Genomic DNA, 17,703 nt, shown 5'->3' with positions numbered 1-17,703 from the left:
CAATTCAATCTCAAGTGGGTCAGATCAGTAAAATACTATTATAACAACCTGTAAATACTCACAACTCCACTTTTATCTCTCTGTAAATGTAAATATTTCCATATAATTTTCCTGTATTTACACTAAAACAAACCATCAGAAAAAATGTGAATAACCTGAAATGCCTCAGAGAAGTGGAATTGTTCAAATATTCTGCCTGTTACTAAATGTTTTGTGGATTTGTGTATAATATTGTTGCACTTATTTTTCTTAAGAAATTTTAGGTTCTTCATGTTGTTTACATTGTTTTAGAGGATAGTTTGTAGATTGTAGATTATTATTTTCTTGGTCCGGTCCACTTCAGACCGAGTTTGGCTGAATGTGGCCCCTGAACTGAAAGGAGTTTGACCCCCATGGTTTAAAATGTGGGTCTGAGTGGTGGTGGTTCTTACTAATGTTTAAGACGCTTTTGTTTCATGAAGGTTCAAGGACGACATTCACCAGGAAAAGTCAGCTCTTCCAGCTCACTATAACCAGTTGGGTGTTAACTTACATGGATATTATTTGCTGAACGCTTGAGCTTTACACAATGTCTCTGATATGTGTGGAACTTCCCAACCTCTGTCTTTGCTTTAACCCTCGGCCTGTCTTTCTTTCTTTCTTTCTTTCTTTCTTTCTTTCTTTCTTTCTTTCTTTCTTTCTTTCTTTCTTTCTTTCCCTGCAGGTGTGTTGCAATGTAAATTTTTATCTATGTATGTTTGTATACTGTTTTTGCTTTTTAACACTTCCTGTTTCCCTCTGTCCTCACAGGTTTGTACAAATATCTACATATTACAGCTGACAGATCACAGTGGATCTACAAATACAAAAGACATTTAGTAACAGACAGAAAATTGTTAAAATTGCACCTGTAATTTTCTTTAGACATTTCAGTTTATTCATATTTTTTGTTAAAGAATTTAACTGAGGGGTTTCTTTGCACTAAACAAAGAAACAATAGGAGTTGTCATTATTTACAAGCATAATGTCTTTTTTTTTCTTCATTAAACCAAGAAGAACATTTTCAGTCATTATTTATATGTTATTTTTTTCTATTATTTTACTTGAGATTACATTAAGCTGTATGTTATGGCCCCTGAACAAAAATGAATTGGACAACATTGACTGTTAATATCTTCAGTCATTTTTACATTTTGTAAATTCATCCCATGGGCCTGACTGGAACCTGTGGTGGGCCGGTTTTGGCCCCCGAGGCCGCATGTTTGACACCCCTGATCTAAAGTAAAGTGGGTTGATCAAAGGCTTATTAATAGTTTTTAGTTTTTTTTTTCTTTTTGTAAAGGGGTAGTTACTTCCGTCATAGTAGTTGCAGTACTGCACATTAACACTAGATGGCGCCCGCTAGAACAACAAAGAACAAGAAGAGGAGGAGGAGGAAGCTGAGGTTGGATATTTCCTCTTCTCCAGTTCTTCAAGTAAAAATCTGCGCATCACAAGGCTGTGAAAGGTAAGTAACTGAAACAGTTTGGTTCAGGTGACAGATGACCGGAATGTTTTATGAACTCCTGAATCTGTCATTTACTGACGAGTTAGTTTGGACACTTATTAGTGTGTGTTTTGCAGAAATAATGCATTTATATGGAATATCACTTTAGAAACAATCGACATCATGATTATGAAAGAGAAGTGTGTTTACAGTGAGAAAATACGTGTTATTATTTAGGAGTGTGTCATCTGCTGTATTGAACATGTCTTCTATTAGAAAAGGCTGAGTGCTGCCCCAGGCCAAAACATCCCATCACACTGGGCATCACATTTCACTGACACAGTTAAAGTTTATGGACAGAACTAAGAGGAAAATAGGGCAGAATCTCCTAATGTTCTCTAATTGTTCAGATATGAGTTTGTGTTTTTCATGACATGGATATTATTTGCTGAACGCTTGAGCTTTACACAATGTCTCTGATATGTGTGGAACTTCCCAACCTCTGTCTTTGCTTTAACCCTCGGCCTGTCTTTCTTTCTTTCTTTCTTTCTTTCTTTCTTTCTTTCCCTGCAGGTGTGTTGCAATGTACATTTGTATGTATGTTTGTATACTGTTTTTGCTTTTTAACACTTCCTGTTTCCCTCTGTCCTCACAGGTTTGTACAAATATCTACATATTACAGCTGACAGATCACAGTGGATCTACAAATACAAAAGACATTTAGTAACAGACAGAAAATTGTTAAAATTGCATGTAATTTTCTTTAGACATTTCAGTTTATTCATATTTTTTGTTAAAGAATTTAACTGAGGGGTTTCTTTGCACTAAACAAAGAAACAATAGGAGTTGTCATTATTTACAAGCATAATGTCTTTTTTTTCTGCATTAAACCAAGAAGAACATTTTCAGTCATTATTTATATGTTATTTTTTTCTATTATTTTACTTGAGATTACATTAAGCTGTATGTTATGGCCCCTGAACAAAAATGAATTGGACAACATTGACTGTTAATATCTTCAGTCATTTTTACATTTTGTAAATTCATCCCATGGGCCTGACTGGAACCTGTGGTGGGCTGGTTTTGGCCCCCAGGCCACATGTTTGACACCCCTGATCTAAAGTAAAGTGGGTTGATCAAAGGCTTATAAATAGTTTTAGTTATTTTTTCTTTTTGTAAAAGGGTAGTTACTTCCGTCATAGTAGTTGTAGTACTGCACATTAACACTAGATGGCGCCCGCTAGAACAACAAAGAACAAGAAGAGGAAGAGGAGGAAGCTAAGTGTGGATATTTCCTCTTCTCCAGTTCTTCAAGTAAAAATCTGCGCAACACATTGGGGTAAAATAAATACATCTTCCTAAATTCTAGGAGTCACAAATTTTTTCCAGTATGGCTGTGAAATGGGCATTAAATTCTGTTCTAAGTAGTCTTAAAAAGGTCTTAAAAAGTCTTAAATTTATCTTGTAGACACCTGTAGGAGCCCTGTTAAAGTCACCTTCTATCAGCTGTTCAGTTTACATGTCAAACCCTTCCTTACATTTACAGATACAGGATTCTTGTGGTTCACTGGGTACCAGGTTAGGCCATGTACTAACTCTGAGGTTGCAGCTGAAATGACTCTGGTGGGTGACTGTGGTTGTTGTGTTCCACCAGATGATGGTGAGAAGCGTCAGCATTGTCCTGATCGTCCTGTCAGTCCTGGAGCTCTGCATCATCATCAGTGTGGTAGTCCTGGGCATCAAAGCTCTGAAGAAGAGAGGAAGTGGAGAAACCAAGGTAAAAGAAGAAAAATAGAAATGAATTACTAACTGTTCCTTTAATGGACATGTGTAAACATTATGTTTATCTTCTCTGACTTTTAACAAATCTATAATACCTAAAATATCAGACAACTCCTTTATTTTACAAAGATAGATAGATAGATAGAATGCTTGATTGATTGATTGATTGATTGATTGATTGATTGATTGATTGATTGATTGATTTACTTTATTAATCCCCAAGGGGAAATTCAAAATGCTTTACTGATATTCTCTCTCTCAGGAAACTGAAAACCCGGAGTTCTACAAACCACTGCTGGAGGACGTCCCCAGTAACCCTGCAGCCTAAATCAAATCTGCTTTATTATGGGCTGTAACACTGTGCATTTATACTTTATAAATTCAGTCAGTACTGCCTCTGTCTCTGTCTTTTCCTGCAGACTCTTTGCGCTTTAAGATTTATGAGGGTAGAAATGTGCACCTTATCAAATGTTTTCTATTTCTGTCTGTTTCCTGTGATAAAAGGTTTTTTACAAAATACAGAGAGGAAAGGGCTTGAAGGAGGGAATCCAGTTGTTTTTCATAGTGGGGCTTTGCCACATATGCATTGATAATACCTAGTTTAAATGTGGATATATGAATGTATTATTACTATATTACTGTATAGGACAATATAGAATATTATTTGTATTTATATTATATATATGTATATGTGTTTTTGTTTGTTTTGTTTGTTTGTTTTAGTTTTTATTATTATTAGGGACCGAGCCGAAAGGTAAGTAAGACACATTCCTTCTCAATCATGGCATTTTCAGAAACCTGGTTAAATGATGATATTACTGATCTTTATCCCATATCTCAGTATAATGCTATCCATTCTTGTAGAGAGAACAGAGTGGGAGGAGGTGTGTCTTTGTATGTGTCCAATAATTTTAATTTTACCGCTAGAAAGGAGCTGAGTGTCCACTTTGAAAACACCCTTGTGGAATCTGTGTTTATTGAAATTTCATCTTGCCGTCCCTTCAATGGGAAGACAGTTCTAATTGGCTTTGTCTACCGACCACCTGATACTGACCTCAGCATATTTAATGAGGCACTTTTCTCAACTTTGGAAAATGTAAGCAATAAACATAAACTGTGTGTACTTCTGGGTGATTTCAACATTGACCTTTTGAAGAGTGAATTGCCATCTACGGCTGATTTTCTGAACACGCTATATTCTCCTTATTTTTTCCCTCTAATTCTTAAGCCCTCTCATATCACCAGATCATCAGCTTCACTTATTGACAACATTTTATTTAATTCTCTGGATTTTGAGATTACCTCAGGTTTATTAATTTCAGATATTTCAGACCATCTTCCGATATTTCAGATAATACATACCAATGAAAATTATAAAAACAGTAATTTTGATTACATACAAACTAAATATCGCAAATGTAATAAACAGAATATGGAGTCCTTTAAGTCCTTAATCAGTGTCGTGTCCTGGGATGAGGTTCTAAGGTTGCAAGATGTTAATGAAACTTATCAGTTATTTCTAGATACTCTGAATTCAATTCTAGAGTCTAGCTTTCCCTTGGTTTCTTTAAAACCCAGAAGAACTCTTCCAAAGGAAAACCTTGGATGACGGATGAGTTAAAAAAAATGCTCTCGTAAGAAAAATAAACTAACTATATAGGAAAGCTATTAGTAACCCCACTTCTAAAAATGTTGAAACTTATAAGAAATATAAAAACAAATTTACTCAAACTCTAAGAAAGACCAAAAAAACATATTTAGTTTACTCAGTTTACTCAGGCTTCTAATGACATTAAGTCAGCCTGGAATCTCATCAACCAGTTGCTTAATCGGAAAAAAAACTCAAGCTGCTGTACCTGCTGACATGTTAGGAATTTATGATCCCCTTTGTGACCCGAGAGACGTAGCTGAGGGTTTCAATGAGTTTTTTGTCAATGTCAGCTCTTCCTTGGCGTCCTCCATAAAGGTCTCAAGATGTTAATCCTTGTAGTTTAATCAAGGGTTCATTTTCACCAATTTCTGTGTTTGATCCTCCCAATGTTGAAGAAGTTTATGAAATTGTTAAGAATTTAAAAACCTCTGCTCAAGGTCATGATGGTATTAGAAGTAATCTTATCAAAGAATGTATAGACTATATTATCCATCCCCGAACCCATATTTTTCTCTATCTCTTCAGTATGGTATTGTCCCTCAAGAACTCAAAATCGCCAAGGTCATACCAATATTTAAATCCGGTAGCACAAAGGAGTTTGGAAATTATTGGCCAATATCCATACTTCCCTGTCTTTCTAAGATTTTGGAAAAATTGGTCTGTGTAAGAATCTCCAATCACTTAACTGTAAACAACATCTTGTATAAACATCAATACGGCTTCCACAAGAAATATTCAATTGAGCATGCGTTGCTGCAATTTGTTAATAACATTTCTTCAGCTATGGATAGAAAAAAAATTGCCCTTGGTGTTTTTCTTGAATTAAGCAAAGCATTTGATACAGTCAACCATAGCATACTTATTTTAAAGCTTAACAGATATGGAATCCAGAATGTTGCCCTCAAATGGCTGATACATTACCTGGATAATAGAGAACAGTTTGTTGTCTTTAATCATGTATCATCTACCAAATCAAGAATCCCTTTTGGGGTTCCACTAGGATCAATTTTGGGACCTTTATTATTCTTAATTTATATTAATGACTTGCCTATGTCTTGCAATAATCTTCTTCCCTTATTATTTGCTGATGACACTTGTCTTACAGCCGCTCATGATGACTTTAAGTCTCTTATTACATCGGTAAATAATGAATTACAAACTGTTTCTAATTGGTTCCAGATTAATAGATTAACACTCAATGTAAAAAAAATGTAACTTCATGATCTTCTGCAGCAAAAATAAATCCTACACAAAAGAAGAAGCTAAAATATTAATTAACGGAAGTGAAATCCATCAAGTACCTCACACCACATTTTTGGGTGTTGTTCTGGATGAAGGTCTTAATTGGAATAGCCATATCAATCATGTATGCAAAAGATCAATGAAGATGCTTGGTATACTGAGAAAAGTTTGTCCCCTGATTCATCACTCTGCTCACTTGACTTTGTATTATAGTTTTCTGTTTCCATATATGAATTACTGCAATACTGTCTGGTCAGGAACTTTTCCAACTTATCTTAGCAAACTCTTGATAATCCAGAAGAGATTCCTGAGAACAATCTCACTGTCCAGTAGATATGAACCATCTGCACCAATTTTTAGGAAATATTCAATACTACCCATTCATGAACTCAGTATTTATCACTCATGTTTATTTGTGCACAAGTTTATCAATAATAAGCAAGATCTTCCGGATACTTTTCATAATTTTTTTTTGTTTTTCATCCGATTTACATTTATACTCAACTAGACATAGCGACAATCTTCATTTACCCTTTTGTCGAACATCTGGTCATCAATTAAATATTTTATTTAGAGGTCCTACATTGTGGAACAATCTAGACATGTCTCTGAAGTCTATATTGTCATTTACATCTTTCAAAAACTCACTGAAAAAATATCTCCTGTCCTGACTTTTTCAGTGTTTTCTATATTGTTATTTGTTGTTTAATTATTGTTTTCTTGTGTTTGTACATTTTATTTTCTATTTATAGTAGATGATGGGAGTGGAACTCTGTACAAGCCCTTTGGGCTTTGTTCCCTCCTTGCACTGTTTTTATTGTGCTAAATAAATAAATACAAATACAAAATACAAACATCATTATTATTATTATTATTATTATTATTATTATTTGTTTGTTTGTTTGCTTATCAATCATTTATGTACTAGTACTTATATATATTTATTTTAATATATATTTTGTTGGTTGATTTTTGTTTTGATTTCACTGTCTACATGTTCGAAATAAAGATTTCATTCATTCATTCATTCATTTTCTGAACCCGCTTTATCCTCACTAGGGTCACGGGGGTCGCTTGGAGCCTATCCCAGCTACATAGGGGCGAAGGCGGGGTACACCCTGGACAAGTCGCCAGTTCATTGCAGGGCTGAACATATACAGACAAACTATCACTCTCACATTCACACCTATGGGCAATTTACATTAACCAATTAACCTATTAGTGCATGTCTTTGGATGGTGGGAGGAAGCCGGAGTACCCGGAGAGAACCCACACAGACACAGGAAGAACATGCAAACTCCACACAGAAAGGTCCCACTCCCCGTCGACTGGTGTTGGAATCAAACCCAGGACCTTCTTGCTGTGAGGCACGAGTGCTAACCACTGCACCACCGAGTTGCCCGCTCTAAGAAACATATGCATCATAATATACTGACTGTTTCTTTTACTGTCGTTGCTCTTTAACAGCCTTGTTACACTGTAATGTGTCGTTGAATTGCCTTCTACTTTGATAACGTTACACATTATTTCGATAAACTTCTGCAACATCACATTTATTTCCATCATTATTATTTCATCACATAATATTACTGAACCTAGATCTGACCAACTAAAGAACCCCCAGATCATATCACTGCTCCCACAGGCTTTTACTGTAGGCACTAGGCATGATGGGTATTCATGTCATCCACCTCTTCTCACCCCTGATGCGTCCATCACTCTGGAACAGGGTCAGTCTGGACTCATCAGACCACATGACCTTTGTCAGCTGAAACAGTCTGAGCTTCATGCTCTGTATCAAACTGATGGTTGTTCAAGAAATGAGAACCTACTCAGTTCATCAGTTAAAGGGTTAAAGAACTGAAACATAATATTGTTGCACTTATTTTTCTTAAGAAATTTGAGGTTCTTCATGTTGTTTACATTGTTTTAGAGGACAGTTTGTGGATTGTAGATTATTATTTTCCTGGTCCAGTCCACTTCAGACCGAGTTTGGTTGAATGTGGCCCCTGAACTGAAAGGAGTTTGACCCCCATGGTTTAAAATGTGGGTCTGAGTGGTGGTGGTTCTTACTAATGCTTAAGACGCTTTTGTTTCATGAAGGTTCAAGGACGACATTCACCAGGAAAAGTCAGCTCTTCCAGCTCACTATAACCAGTTGGGTGTTAACTTACATGGATATTATTTGCTGGAAACTTGAGCTTTACACAATGTCTCTGATATGTGTGGAACTTCCCAACCTCTGTCTTTGCTTTAACCCTCAGCCTTTCTTTCTTTCTTTCTTTCTTTCTTTCTTTCTTTCTTTCTTTCTTTCTTTTCTTTCTTTCTTCTTTCTTTCTGTCTTTCTCTTTCCCTGCAGGTATGTTGCAATGTACATTTGTGTGTATGTATGTTGTATACTGTTTTTGCTTTTTTAACACTTCCTGTTTCCCTCTGTCCTCACAGGTTTGTACAAATATCTACATATTACAGCTGACAGATCACAGTGGATCTACAAATACAAAAGACATTTAGTAACAGACAGAAAATTGTTAAAATTGCACTTAATTTTCTTCAGACATTTCAGTTTATTCATATTTTTTATTAAAGGATTTAACTGAGGTTTTTTTTTTTGCACTAAAACAAAGAAACAATAGGAGTTGTCATTATTTATGGGCATAATGTTTGTTTGTTTGTTTGTTTGTTTGTTTGTTTTTTGCTTTTTTTCCGCATTAAACCAAGAAGAACATTTTCAGTCATTATTTATAGTTTTTTTCCCCTATTATTTTACTTGAGATCACAGTAGGCTGTATGTTATGGCCCCTGAACAAAAATGAATTGGACAACATTGACTGTTAATATCTTCAGTCATTTTTACATTTTGTAAATTCATCCCATGGGCCTGACTGGAACCTGTGGTGGGCCGGTTTTGGCCCCCAGGCCACATGTTTGACACCCCTGATCTAAAGTAAAGTGGGTTGATCAAAGGCTTATAAATAGTTTTTAGTTTTGTTTTTTTTTTTTTCTTTTTGTAAAGGGGTAGTTACTTCCGTCATAGTAGTTGCAGTACTGCACATTAACACTAGATGGCGCCCCCTAGAACAACAAAGAACAACAAAAAGAGGAGGAGGAGGAGGAGGAGGAGGAGGAGGAGGAGGAAGTTGACGTTGGATATATTTCCTCTTCTCCAGTTCTTCAAGTAAAAATCTGCGCAACACAAGGCTGTGAAGGTAAGTAACTGTTGTACTGAAACAGTTTGGTTCAGGTGACAGATGACCGGAATGTTTTATGAACTCCTGAATCTGTCATTTACTGACTAGAGTTAGTTTGGACACTTATTAGTGTATGTTTTGAAGAAATAATGCATTTATATGAAATATGACTTTAGAAACAATCGACATCATGATTATGAAAGAGAAGTGTGTTTACAGTGAGAAAAATACGTGTTATTATTTAGGAGTGTGTCTGCTTCCGTATTGAACATGTCTTCTATTAGAAAAGGCTGAGTGCTGCCCCAGGCCAAAACATCCCATCACACTGGGCATCACATTTCACTGACACAGTTAAAGTTTATGGACAGAACTAAGAGGAAAATAGGGCAAAATCTCCTAATGTTCTCTAATTGTTCAGATATGAGTTTGTGTTTTTCATGACGGTGGTTTGTGTTGGAGTCTGTTCAGTGCAGAGAACCTCGGTTCTGTTTCAGCATTAGTTTTGGTGTGTCACTGTTGGACACGCCCCCTGCGCTGTTCCCATGGTTCCCACTTCCCAGAAGCCTTATTTACACTGCGTCAGCCCTGACTGACAGACAGCTGTGACGTAGGGTCCCTGAAGGCGGGGCCTCTTCCCTAACTACTTCAATCTACTTCAGAAGAACAGAGAAATATGTTTGTCTTCTCGTGGTGGCAAAAACAGGAACAAAGTTTGTTCTGTCCAAGACATTTAATGCTTCACGAGAAACCCAGGTGCTGAACTCGGCATTGACCACGCCCACTTTGAATACCTGACCAATCGCACAATAGTCCTCGCAGAACAGAGGAGGAGAAAGTTCCGCCCAGATCCTGTGTGGAGAAGCAGCTGTGAGATGAACTCCAAAACCGTCCTGTGAGTTCTCACAGTACAGACTAGTCTGGAGTTGGAAAATATGACCAAATGACCAGTTCCCAACACAGAGCAGACACCAAGCAGCTGGTTTAGTTTGAATACCTGCCTAAAGTAAACCTTAGTTAACCTATTACACAGACCATCATAATTCATGTCCCACAACAATGGAATACATGTAAACAGTACTGCTTGTGTACTGACTGTATCAGTATAAACCCCCTTAGTATAATTACTTCATTAGGAATAAAATAGATCTCTAAAAATTCATAATTTCATATTGACATAAAAACAACCTGATTTTACAATATTATATAAACATAAGTTTCCTAATTGTATGGCCCATAAGTATAGACTCTTAGAATCATCCAAATCATCTAAAATTGTCACTTAACTTTTTTAAATGTTATTTCTGTCTCCATATAACTCGGTGTATTTCAGTTTGGTAAATGATGATATAACAGTTTTGAGTAGCTCATGTAGTTTATTTTAAGTCAAGTAAACCAGAATAACTCAAACTAAGTGAAGTCATTTATCAAGTAAAATGGAATGCAACTTTAGCTTAATGGACCTCTTTTCATCAGAAATTATGGGCAGCATCACATCCGGCAAAGTATTGTAAAAAAAAAAAAAAAAAAAAAAAAAAAAAATATATATATATATATATATATATATATATATATATATATATATATATATATATATATATATATATATATGTATATATATATACATATATATATATATATATATATTTATTTAAAATGTATTTTTGTGAAGAACTCAGTATGTATGCATAGTTGCCAAAGTTTCTAAATTGTCTTGTTTCCTTCAGTTTCCAGGAGTTGACAGGATGTCTGTGACCGTGGCAAAAGCAGACGGGGTCACCGTCTTCACGTTGACCTCTGACCCCAACAGTGCTTGTCCTCCACTGTGTCAGATCCTCAAGGGTCTCTGCTACAGCCCTGTGTGCTGCTCTGTGTCTCAGCCCCTTCGGAGGCTCCAGGGAACGTCTCAGTCAGTCCTGGGGGTCAGTCACACACTACAAATACACAAAGCATGAGTGAAAGGTTTACTGGAGCTTCATGTTATTTTCTTTTTACATGAAAATAATGGAATTAAAATAAAATAAAATGTTTTTACATAAACAGTAAAGCACCTTGAAATCATGAGACAAAGTGGTCCAACAGCTTTACTTCCCATTTAACTTTAATACTGCTAACTGAAGTTGTAAGTGGTTTTGACATAAAATAATAATATACAGGGTGTCCATAAAGTCTCTCTACAATTTAAAACATCTATTGCAAAAGCAAATGAATAGACAAATCTGTGACACATATTCAGTCAAAAGGTCAACGGTCAACATTTGTAGTTGATCTCTTGTTGAAGAAAAATGGACCAATGATTCGATTGCACATGATTCCACACATTCACACAGGCTTTGTATTTGATTTTGTTTCAAGAAACCATGATACACATGGAGTCTTTTCTTGAGGAGTAATCATTTTTTTATTTAACAGAACCTATTTCATCAACAGGGTACCTGAAATACACAAATGCAATATGATTAAAAATTCATAAACCACTGAGAACATAGAACAAATCTGATTAACATATCTCATCAATTGCTTTGTAATAATGTTTTTAAATTGTAAACAGACTTTGTGGACACCCTGTAGTTCATGTTTTTCCTTTTGCAGGCTTTGCAGATCATGATTGGGGCGCTTCACATTGGGCTTGGAGCCATCCTCTGCTCCAGTGGTGGAGCCTCGTCCTTTTTAATGGACATTACCGGGTATCCGTTCTGGCTCGGAGCACTGGTAAGCAAGCTGATGCTGTATTTTTATTTTGATTCTTTATCTGAATTTGTAATTTGAAGTGAAACCATCATCAATCTTTTGAAATCTTTTTTCCAGTTCATTTTCTTTGGAATCATGTGCATTTTATCCGAGAAGTTCCCCAGTCCATGTCTGGTGAGTGGTTCAACTGTATAACATGCTCATATTACCTGAAAAGGACATTTTGTTGTTGTTTATTGACATTAATATTTGTATTTCTCACTTGTATCATCACATATGAAGGCACCAGACATGAGAATGGCATGGATTCATGAAATTAGACAAACAGCAGTTTTCACACAAGACTCAGGGTGCTTTCACTCCTGCCTTGGTCAGCATGTTCATATGTTCATACATGTTCAGTTTCCTGGACCATGGACCAAACAGGTGGTCTGGTTAAACCAAAAAAGGTGGTCTCATACTGGATCAACCCAAACCATGGTTCTGTTAATTTACGAGCTGCAAAAACACTTTTGAAACAATTCTAGAACAACACAAATGAGTGCAATTAACAACACACCAACATCAGACACATGTCCACCTGAAAACCAGTCAGTGTCAAGTACAGGAAGACTGAGCATGTGTGGATGATAGTTAGGCCGTAGGTACAGCACAACAAATATAACAGTAAAAACACAAAGTTATTTTAGACTTTCCGGTTTGAAAATGCTCTTACACACTCCAGTATTGCATACTGTGTTCCATTTTTTTAACAGTGATGGATGATACACACTGTCATTAAATAATCTATATCATAATTCTGGAAGGGTCTCAGAACATCTGTTTGTGTATCAGCACAATTCTGACAATTTAGACCTTTTTAACTGGCTAATTTGGTACCTAAAATTAAGGAATAGTCCCGTCTCCAAATTAAGTATCTCAGCAAGTTGATGGGACTAATATTTTCGGAGATATTAGTCATTTTGGAATACAATAGCCTTACAATCACGAAGCGCAGTAGCATGCTGTATGATGGGAAACTAAGTTAAAGACAGGAACGCCACATTTACTCCCTCAGTCCTGACGTATCAGTGTTAACAGTGGGGCCTGCAGTCTGGGCCACCGGGGGGTGTAAATTGGCTCTATGCACAGCCCCACTACTTCCTGAACTTCAGGTAGCTCCTTTATTTCCTGTCTTTCATTATTGGGCACACTGATTAATCCAGGTGTGTCTGACCACAGTAGTCACAACAAGAAGTAGCAGTTCTGAGTTTATGAATGTAGCATGAGAAAGAAAACAACAGTTTGACAAGAACACTCGAACAACCGTGAAAAAAAAGATTTACAAAACCAAAATGTACCAGCTAATATGTTCTCTGATGGCGTATCCTGAGAATAGAACAGAATAGGATAGAACAGAATGTGTTCTGCCCCACACTAGAAATGCAAACATGTATATTAGCCAATATATGATGTCATTTCATTGATGGCAGAAATATTTATCTTTTATACCAGAGGCTTGGTGATTTATTAATTTTTTGCCTGTTTTGCTTTTGTTTTTAGTTTTTTCCTGTTTCTTGTGAATAAACCGACAAGTCCTGTATTTCAGGTCATCGCCAATGTGATTCTGAACCTGGCAGGAGTTGCTTTTGCCATTACATCCATTGTCCTGTACAGCACCAGCACTGGTAACACATGGTTTGCTTTTTGGAGTATGTGTCGACGTGACTATGATTACTACTGGGACGAAAATCGCAGAAGGACGACCACTGTATCACCTCAAGAGCAGATCATCATTGAGAAATGTCTGCAAGGCAAAGAAATGCTTCTGGTGAGGAATCCAAAGTTCACCAGTCAAAGTAGTTGGATTCCTGGTGTGTGATAAATGTGTTATTAAATGCATTAGTATCCCGTCCATCTTTACGTACAGTTTCTAGACCTGAAGTCACATGTTTTTTTGCTGCCCCACAATCCTTGGAGTTTCCAATATCCTATTGGAAACTTGTTTGATCTTTTGTTTAATGTAGACCTGCAGGTCAAGTGTCATTAACCCATAAAGGACCAGTGCTACTTTTGTGGCACACCTATACATATATATATATATATATATATATATATATATATATATATATATATATATATATATATATATATATATATATATATATCCATATATATATATATATATATATATATATATATATATATCCATATATATATATATATATATATATATATATATATATATATATATATATATATATATATATATATATCCATATATATATATATATATATATATATATATATATATATATATATATATATATATGGATATATATATACATATATATATATGGATATATATATATATATACACACATATATACACACACACAGACACACACACACACACACACACACATATATATATATATATATATATATATATATATATATATATATATATATATCATAGAAGCTCAGGTAAAAGTTGAAGGTTATTATATCAAAATCACAGAAAACTGAAGAAAAATATTCTTCTTCAGTCCAATCTCTCATTAACTGAACCTTAACCCAGTGTGTCCATCCACTGTCATTGATCCAACTCCATGGGTTTTACTGGTGAATCAATGTTGTAGAAGATGACTGTGTTTCCACATTCACTGTGGAGCCTCCGAATGTCCAAATGGGTCAAATCTGATGACCATGAAAAGATGACAAACTGCATTTTACACCAATTATTTACATGGATTGATAGGATTAGTGGATCAACAGGTATTAAGCATTTAATATCGGTGAATGCTGATGGATGTTTGGGTCTTTACGGGTTAGACAGGGTTCCCACTGGGTCCTAAAAAGTCTTGAAAGTCTTTAATTTACAAATCTGTAATCAATACCTTTTAAAAAGTCTTTTTTTTTATATGGTAGGTCTTCAGTTTTGTTGCTATAAACTTGTTTGCTGTATTGTGTTTAAATGTGTCTGTTCAGTGTCCAAACTGCACAAAAGTAACATTAGTCGACTCTTATTGATAAGAGTCGACCAATCATTGATAACTTTGCAGTCCCCAGTGAGGAATGACCACAGAACATTCAGCCCAACACACATGCAGCTGTTAGTCATGTGAGTGTCGCCCAATAAAGCTGACTTTGGGAACTTTAAGGGACGGCTCACAAGTGAAAAGTTAGAATGAGGAAGTACAAATTTAATGCTGCCTGGTTGGAGAAAAGATCATTTTGGACCTGGCTGACACAAGTGGAGGGGAACATGTGTGAAATTCACTGGACCTTGTGAGATCAGTTGATCTCAGAACAATGGGAATCAAGGCATTGGAGTAAATAAATACATCTTCCTAAATTCTAGGAGTCACAAATTTTTTCCAGTATGGCTGTGAAATGGGCATTAAATTCTGTTCTAAGTAGTCTTAAAAAGGTCTTAAAAAGTCTTAAATTGATCTTGTAGACACCTGTAGGAACCCTGTTAAAGTCACCTTCTATCAGCTGTTCAGTTTACATGTCAAACCCTTCCTTACATTTACAGATACAGGATTCTTGTGGTTCACTGGGTACCAGGTTAGGCCATGTACTAACTCTGAGGTTGCAGCTGAAATGACTCTGGTGGGTGACTGTGGTTGTTGTGTTCCACCAGATGATGGTGAGAAGCATCAACATTGTCCTGATCATCCTGTCAGTCCTGGAGCTCTGCATCGTCATCAGTGTGGTTGTCCTGGGCATCAAAGCTCTGAAGAAGAGAGGAAGTGGAGAAACCAAGGTAAAGGAAGAAAAATAGAAATGAATTACTAACTGTTCCTTTTTATGAACACGTGCAAACATTATGTTTATCTTCTCTGACTTTTAAGAAATCTACAATACCTAAAATGTCAGACTCTTCCTTTATTGTACGTTTTACTGATATTCTTTCTCTTAGGAAACTGAAAACCCAGAGTTCTACAAACCACTGCTGGAGGACGTCCCCAGTAACCCTGCAGTCTAAATCAAGTCTGCTTTATTATGGGCTGTAACACTGTGCATTTATACTTTATAAATTCAGTCAGTACGGCCTCTGTCTCTGTCTTTTCCTGCAGACTTCTTTGCACTTGAAGATTTATGAGGGTAGAAATGTGCACCTTATCAAATTTGTTTTCTATTTCTGTCTGTTTCCAGTGATAACTTCATGTCAAGCCATGTGCCTTTTTTTATTCACCATGTTTGTGCAGGAATTACATGTATTCTATGGAAGAACAAGAGTTCTGTTCACATGTTCCTTAAAATACTTACACTAAGAAATATATGCATGATAATATTGGCGGTTTCTTTTACTGTCGTTGCTCTTATATGACTGGGCCAGACTTAACTAGGGTGAAATAGATGTTTAATATGTTTAAAGTAGGTCTGCTTTTTAAGATAGAAAATCATTTGCTATGTAGAGGTTTCTCAAATTATTCCTCTGTTTCCAACAGTTTTTGACGAAATAAAACTTAAATCTGAAGAAAAACACACGCCTTGGTTCAGTTGTGTCAGTGCATCTGAAATGAATATCTGTTATATTATAAAACAGTCTTTTCTCTAATAAATGTCATGAATTACTTAGTGTTCACCTTCAGACTGAATCTCTGTAATGACAAATATAGAAGTTTGTGTCAAAAAGATTCAGTTTGCATCTGACAAAGAAGCATTTCTGTGTAATTTTACTTTTTCTACACTAAAAAAAAAAGAGCAAAATGGAGTCGTCATTATTTATAGGTTATAATGATAGTATTTTACTGGTCAGACCCATTTTAGATCATACTGGTCTGTATGTGGACCCTGAACTGAAATGATTTGAACATTGTTAGGTTCAGGTTTATTGTGTAAAGCTTCCTGTTGGATTCCTGCTGGTCCACCTGTGCCAGCTTTGTTTTACTCCCCCCTCTCTCTTTCGGAACCAGCTCTGCAGACCAACAGCCTCAGATGCACACTTGGGTGCTTCCATCAAGCCAACTTTAATTTGGGTTTGATTTAGTTTTCTATTTTGATTTTAGTTCATTTGTTACTTGTCGTCTTGTGTCCATTATTATGTTCAGCTCACGAGCCAAACATAACAACATCGATGATTGTGCCTATGTTCAGTGTAATTTTTGCATTTCACAAATTCATCCCACGGGCCAGACTGGACCCTTTGGTGGGCTGATTTTGGCCCAGGGGCCGCGTGTTTGACACCCCTGCTGTAAGTGATCACAGGCAGTACTGGGAGTTTAAAAAAATGGGATCATTTATGACTGAGAACTACAGTTTTAAACATGTAAAAGTAGATATAATAACACAAGATTTAAGTCCACAAGTAAAACACCTAATGTGTCCCAGTCCAGGTGTCGTCAGTCCAGTTTTCTGCGAAGTCAAACAAGTCTGCAGATCCAGAAGCCATTCAGCCCTTTGTAGCTCTGTGGCGCCTCCAGCTGGTAAGTATAAGGTATAACACTGGAAGTGTGTCCCCAACCATCAAGTATGTGATGTAGGACAATTTGATGGAAATAATAGAACCAAAACTTACAACAATCTGTTATAGTCACACAAATAATGTAATGGACATGAGACTGTGATGGTGAACTGTTTCCTCCTTTTTTATTTATGGACTCGTATGATTTACTGTGAAGGACACAGACTGTTAATGGTGACCACTGTAGTGAAGAAGCAGAAAGGTGGTAAAACTGCAGTCCTGAGGCCTG

General features: G+C 36.1%; 1 protein-coding gene across 2 annotated transcripts; it reads left to right on the top strand.

Annotated features, from left to right (window-relative positions):
* The first annotated feature begins 1,416 nt into the window (after positions 1-1,416).
* Positions 1,417-16,497, top strand: LOC115435636 (membrane-spanning 4-domains subfamily A member 15-like). 2 transcript variants are annotated; one of them, XM_030158199.1, is made up of 7 exons: positions 1,417-1,486; positions 11,056-11,250; positions 11,921-12,040; positions 12,137-12,193; positions 13,608-13,829; positions 15,648-15,770; positions 15,927-16,497. In XM_030158199.1, exons 2-7 carry the CDS (start codon positions 11,074-11,076, stop codon positions 15,990-15,992), a joined length of 765 nt encoding a protein of 254 aa, XP_030014059.1. In that variant the 5' UTR covers positions 1,417-1,486; positions 11,056-11,073; the 3' UTR covers positions 15,993-16,497. The 2 variants fall into 2 exon arrangements, with proteins under 2 accessions (XP_030014059.1, XP_030014060.1); XM_030158200.1 differs by lacking the exon at positions 1,417-1,486 and adding an exon at positions 9,272-9,348 and having other exon boundaries at positions 11,054-11,250.
* The last annotated feature ends 1,206 nt before the right edge of the window (positions 16,498-17,703 follow it).

This window comes from Sphaeramia orbicularis, chromosome 16 (assembly GCF_902148855.1).
Source record: "Sphaeramia orbicularis chromosome 16, fSphaOr1.1, whole genome shotgun sequence".
Taxonomy (NCBI): domain Eukaryota; kingdom Metazoa; phylum Chordata; class Actinopteri; order Kurtiformes; family Apogonidae; genus Sphaeramia; species Sphaeramia orbicularis.
The sequence above is the reverse complement of the archived record's forward strand: the minus strand, read 5'-3'. Positions and strand labels throughout refer to the sequence as shown.

Bases quoted from the DNA above. Each gene is read 5' to 3' on its own strand.
- LOC115435636 (XM_030158199.1), top strand. From the start codon at position 11,074: ATGTCTGTGACCGTGGCAAAAGCAGACGGGGTCACCGTCTTCACGTTG. The intron at 12,194-13,607 runs GTGAGTGGTTCA...CCTGTATTTCAG, and splicing joins AGTTCCCCAGTCCATGTCTG to GTCATCGCCAATGTGATTCT. The intron at 15,771-15,926 runs GTAAAGGAAGAA...TCTTTCTCTTAG, and splicing joins GAGGAAGTGGAGAAACCAAG to GAAACTGAAAACCCAGAGTT.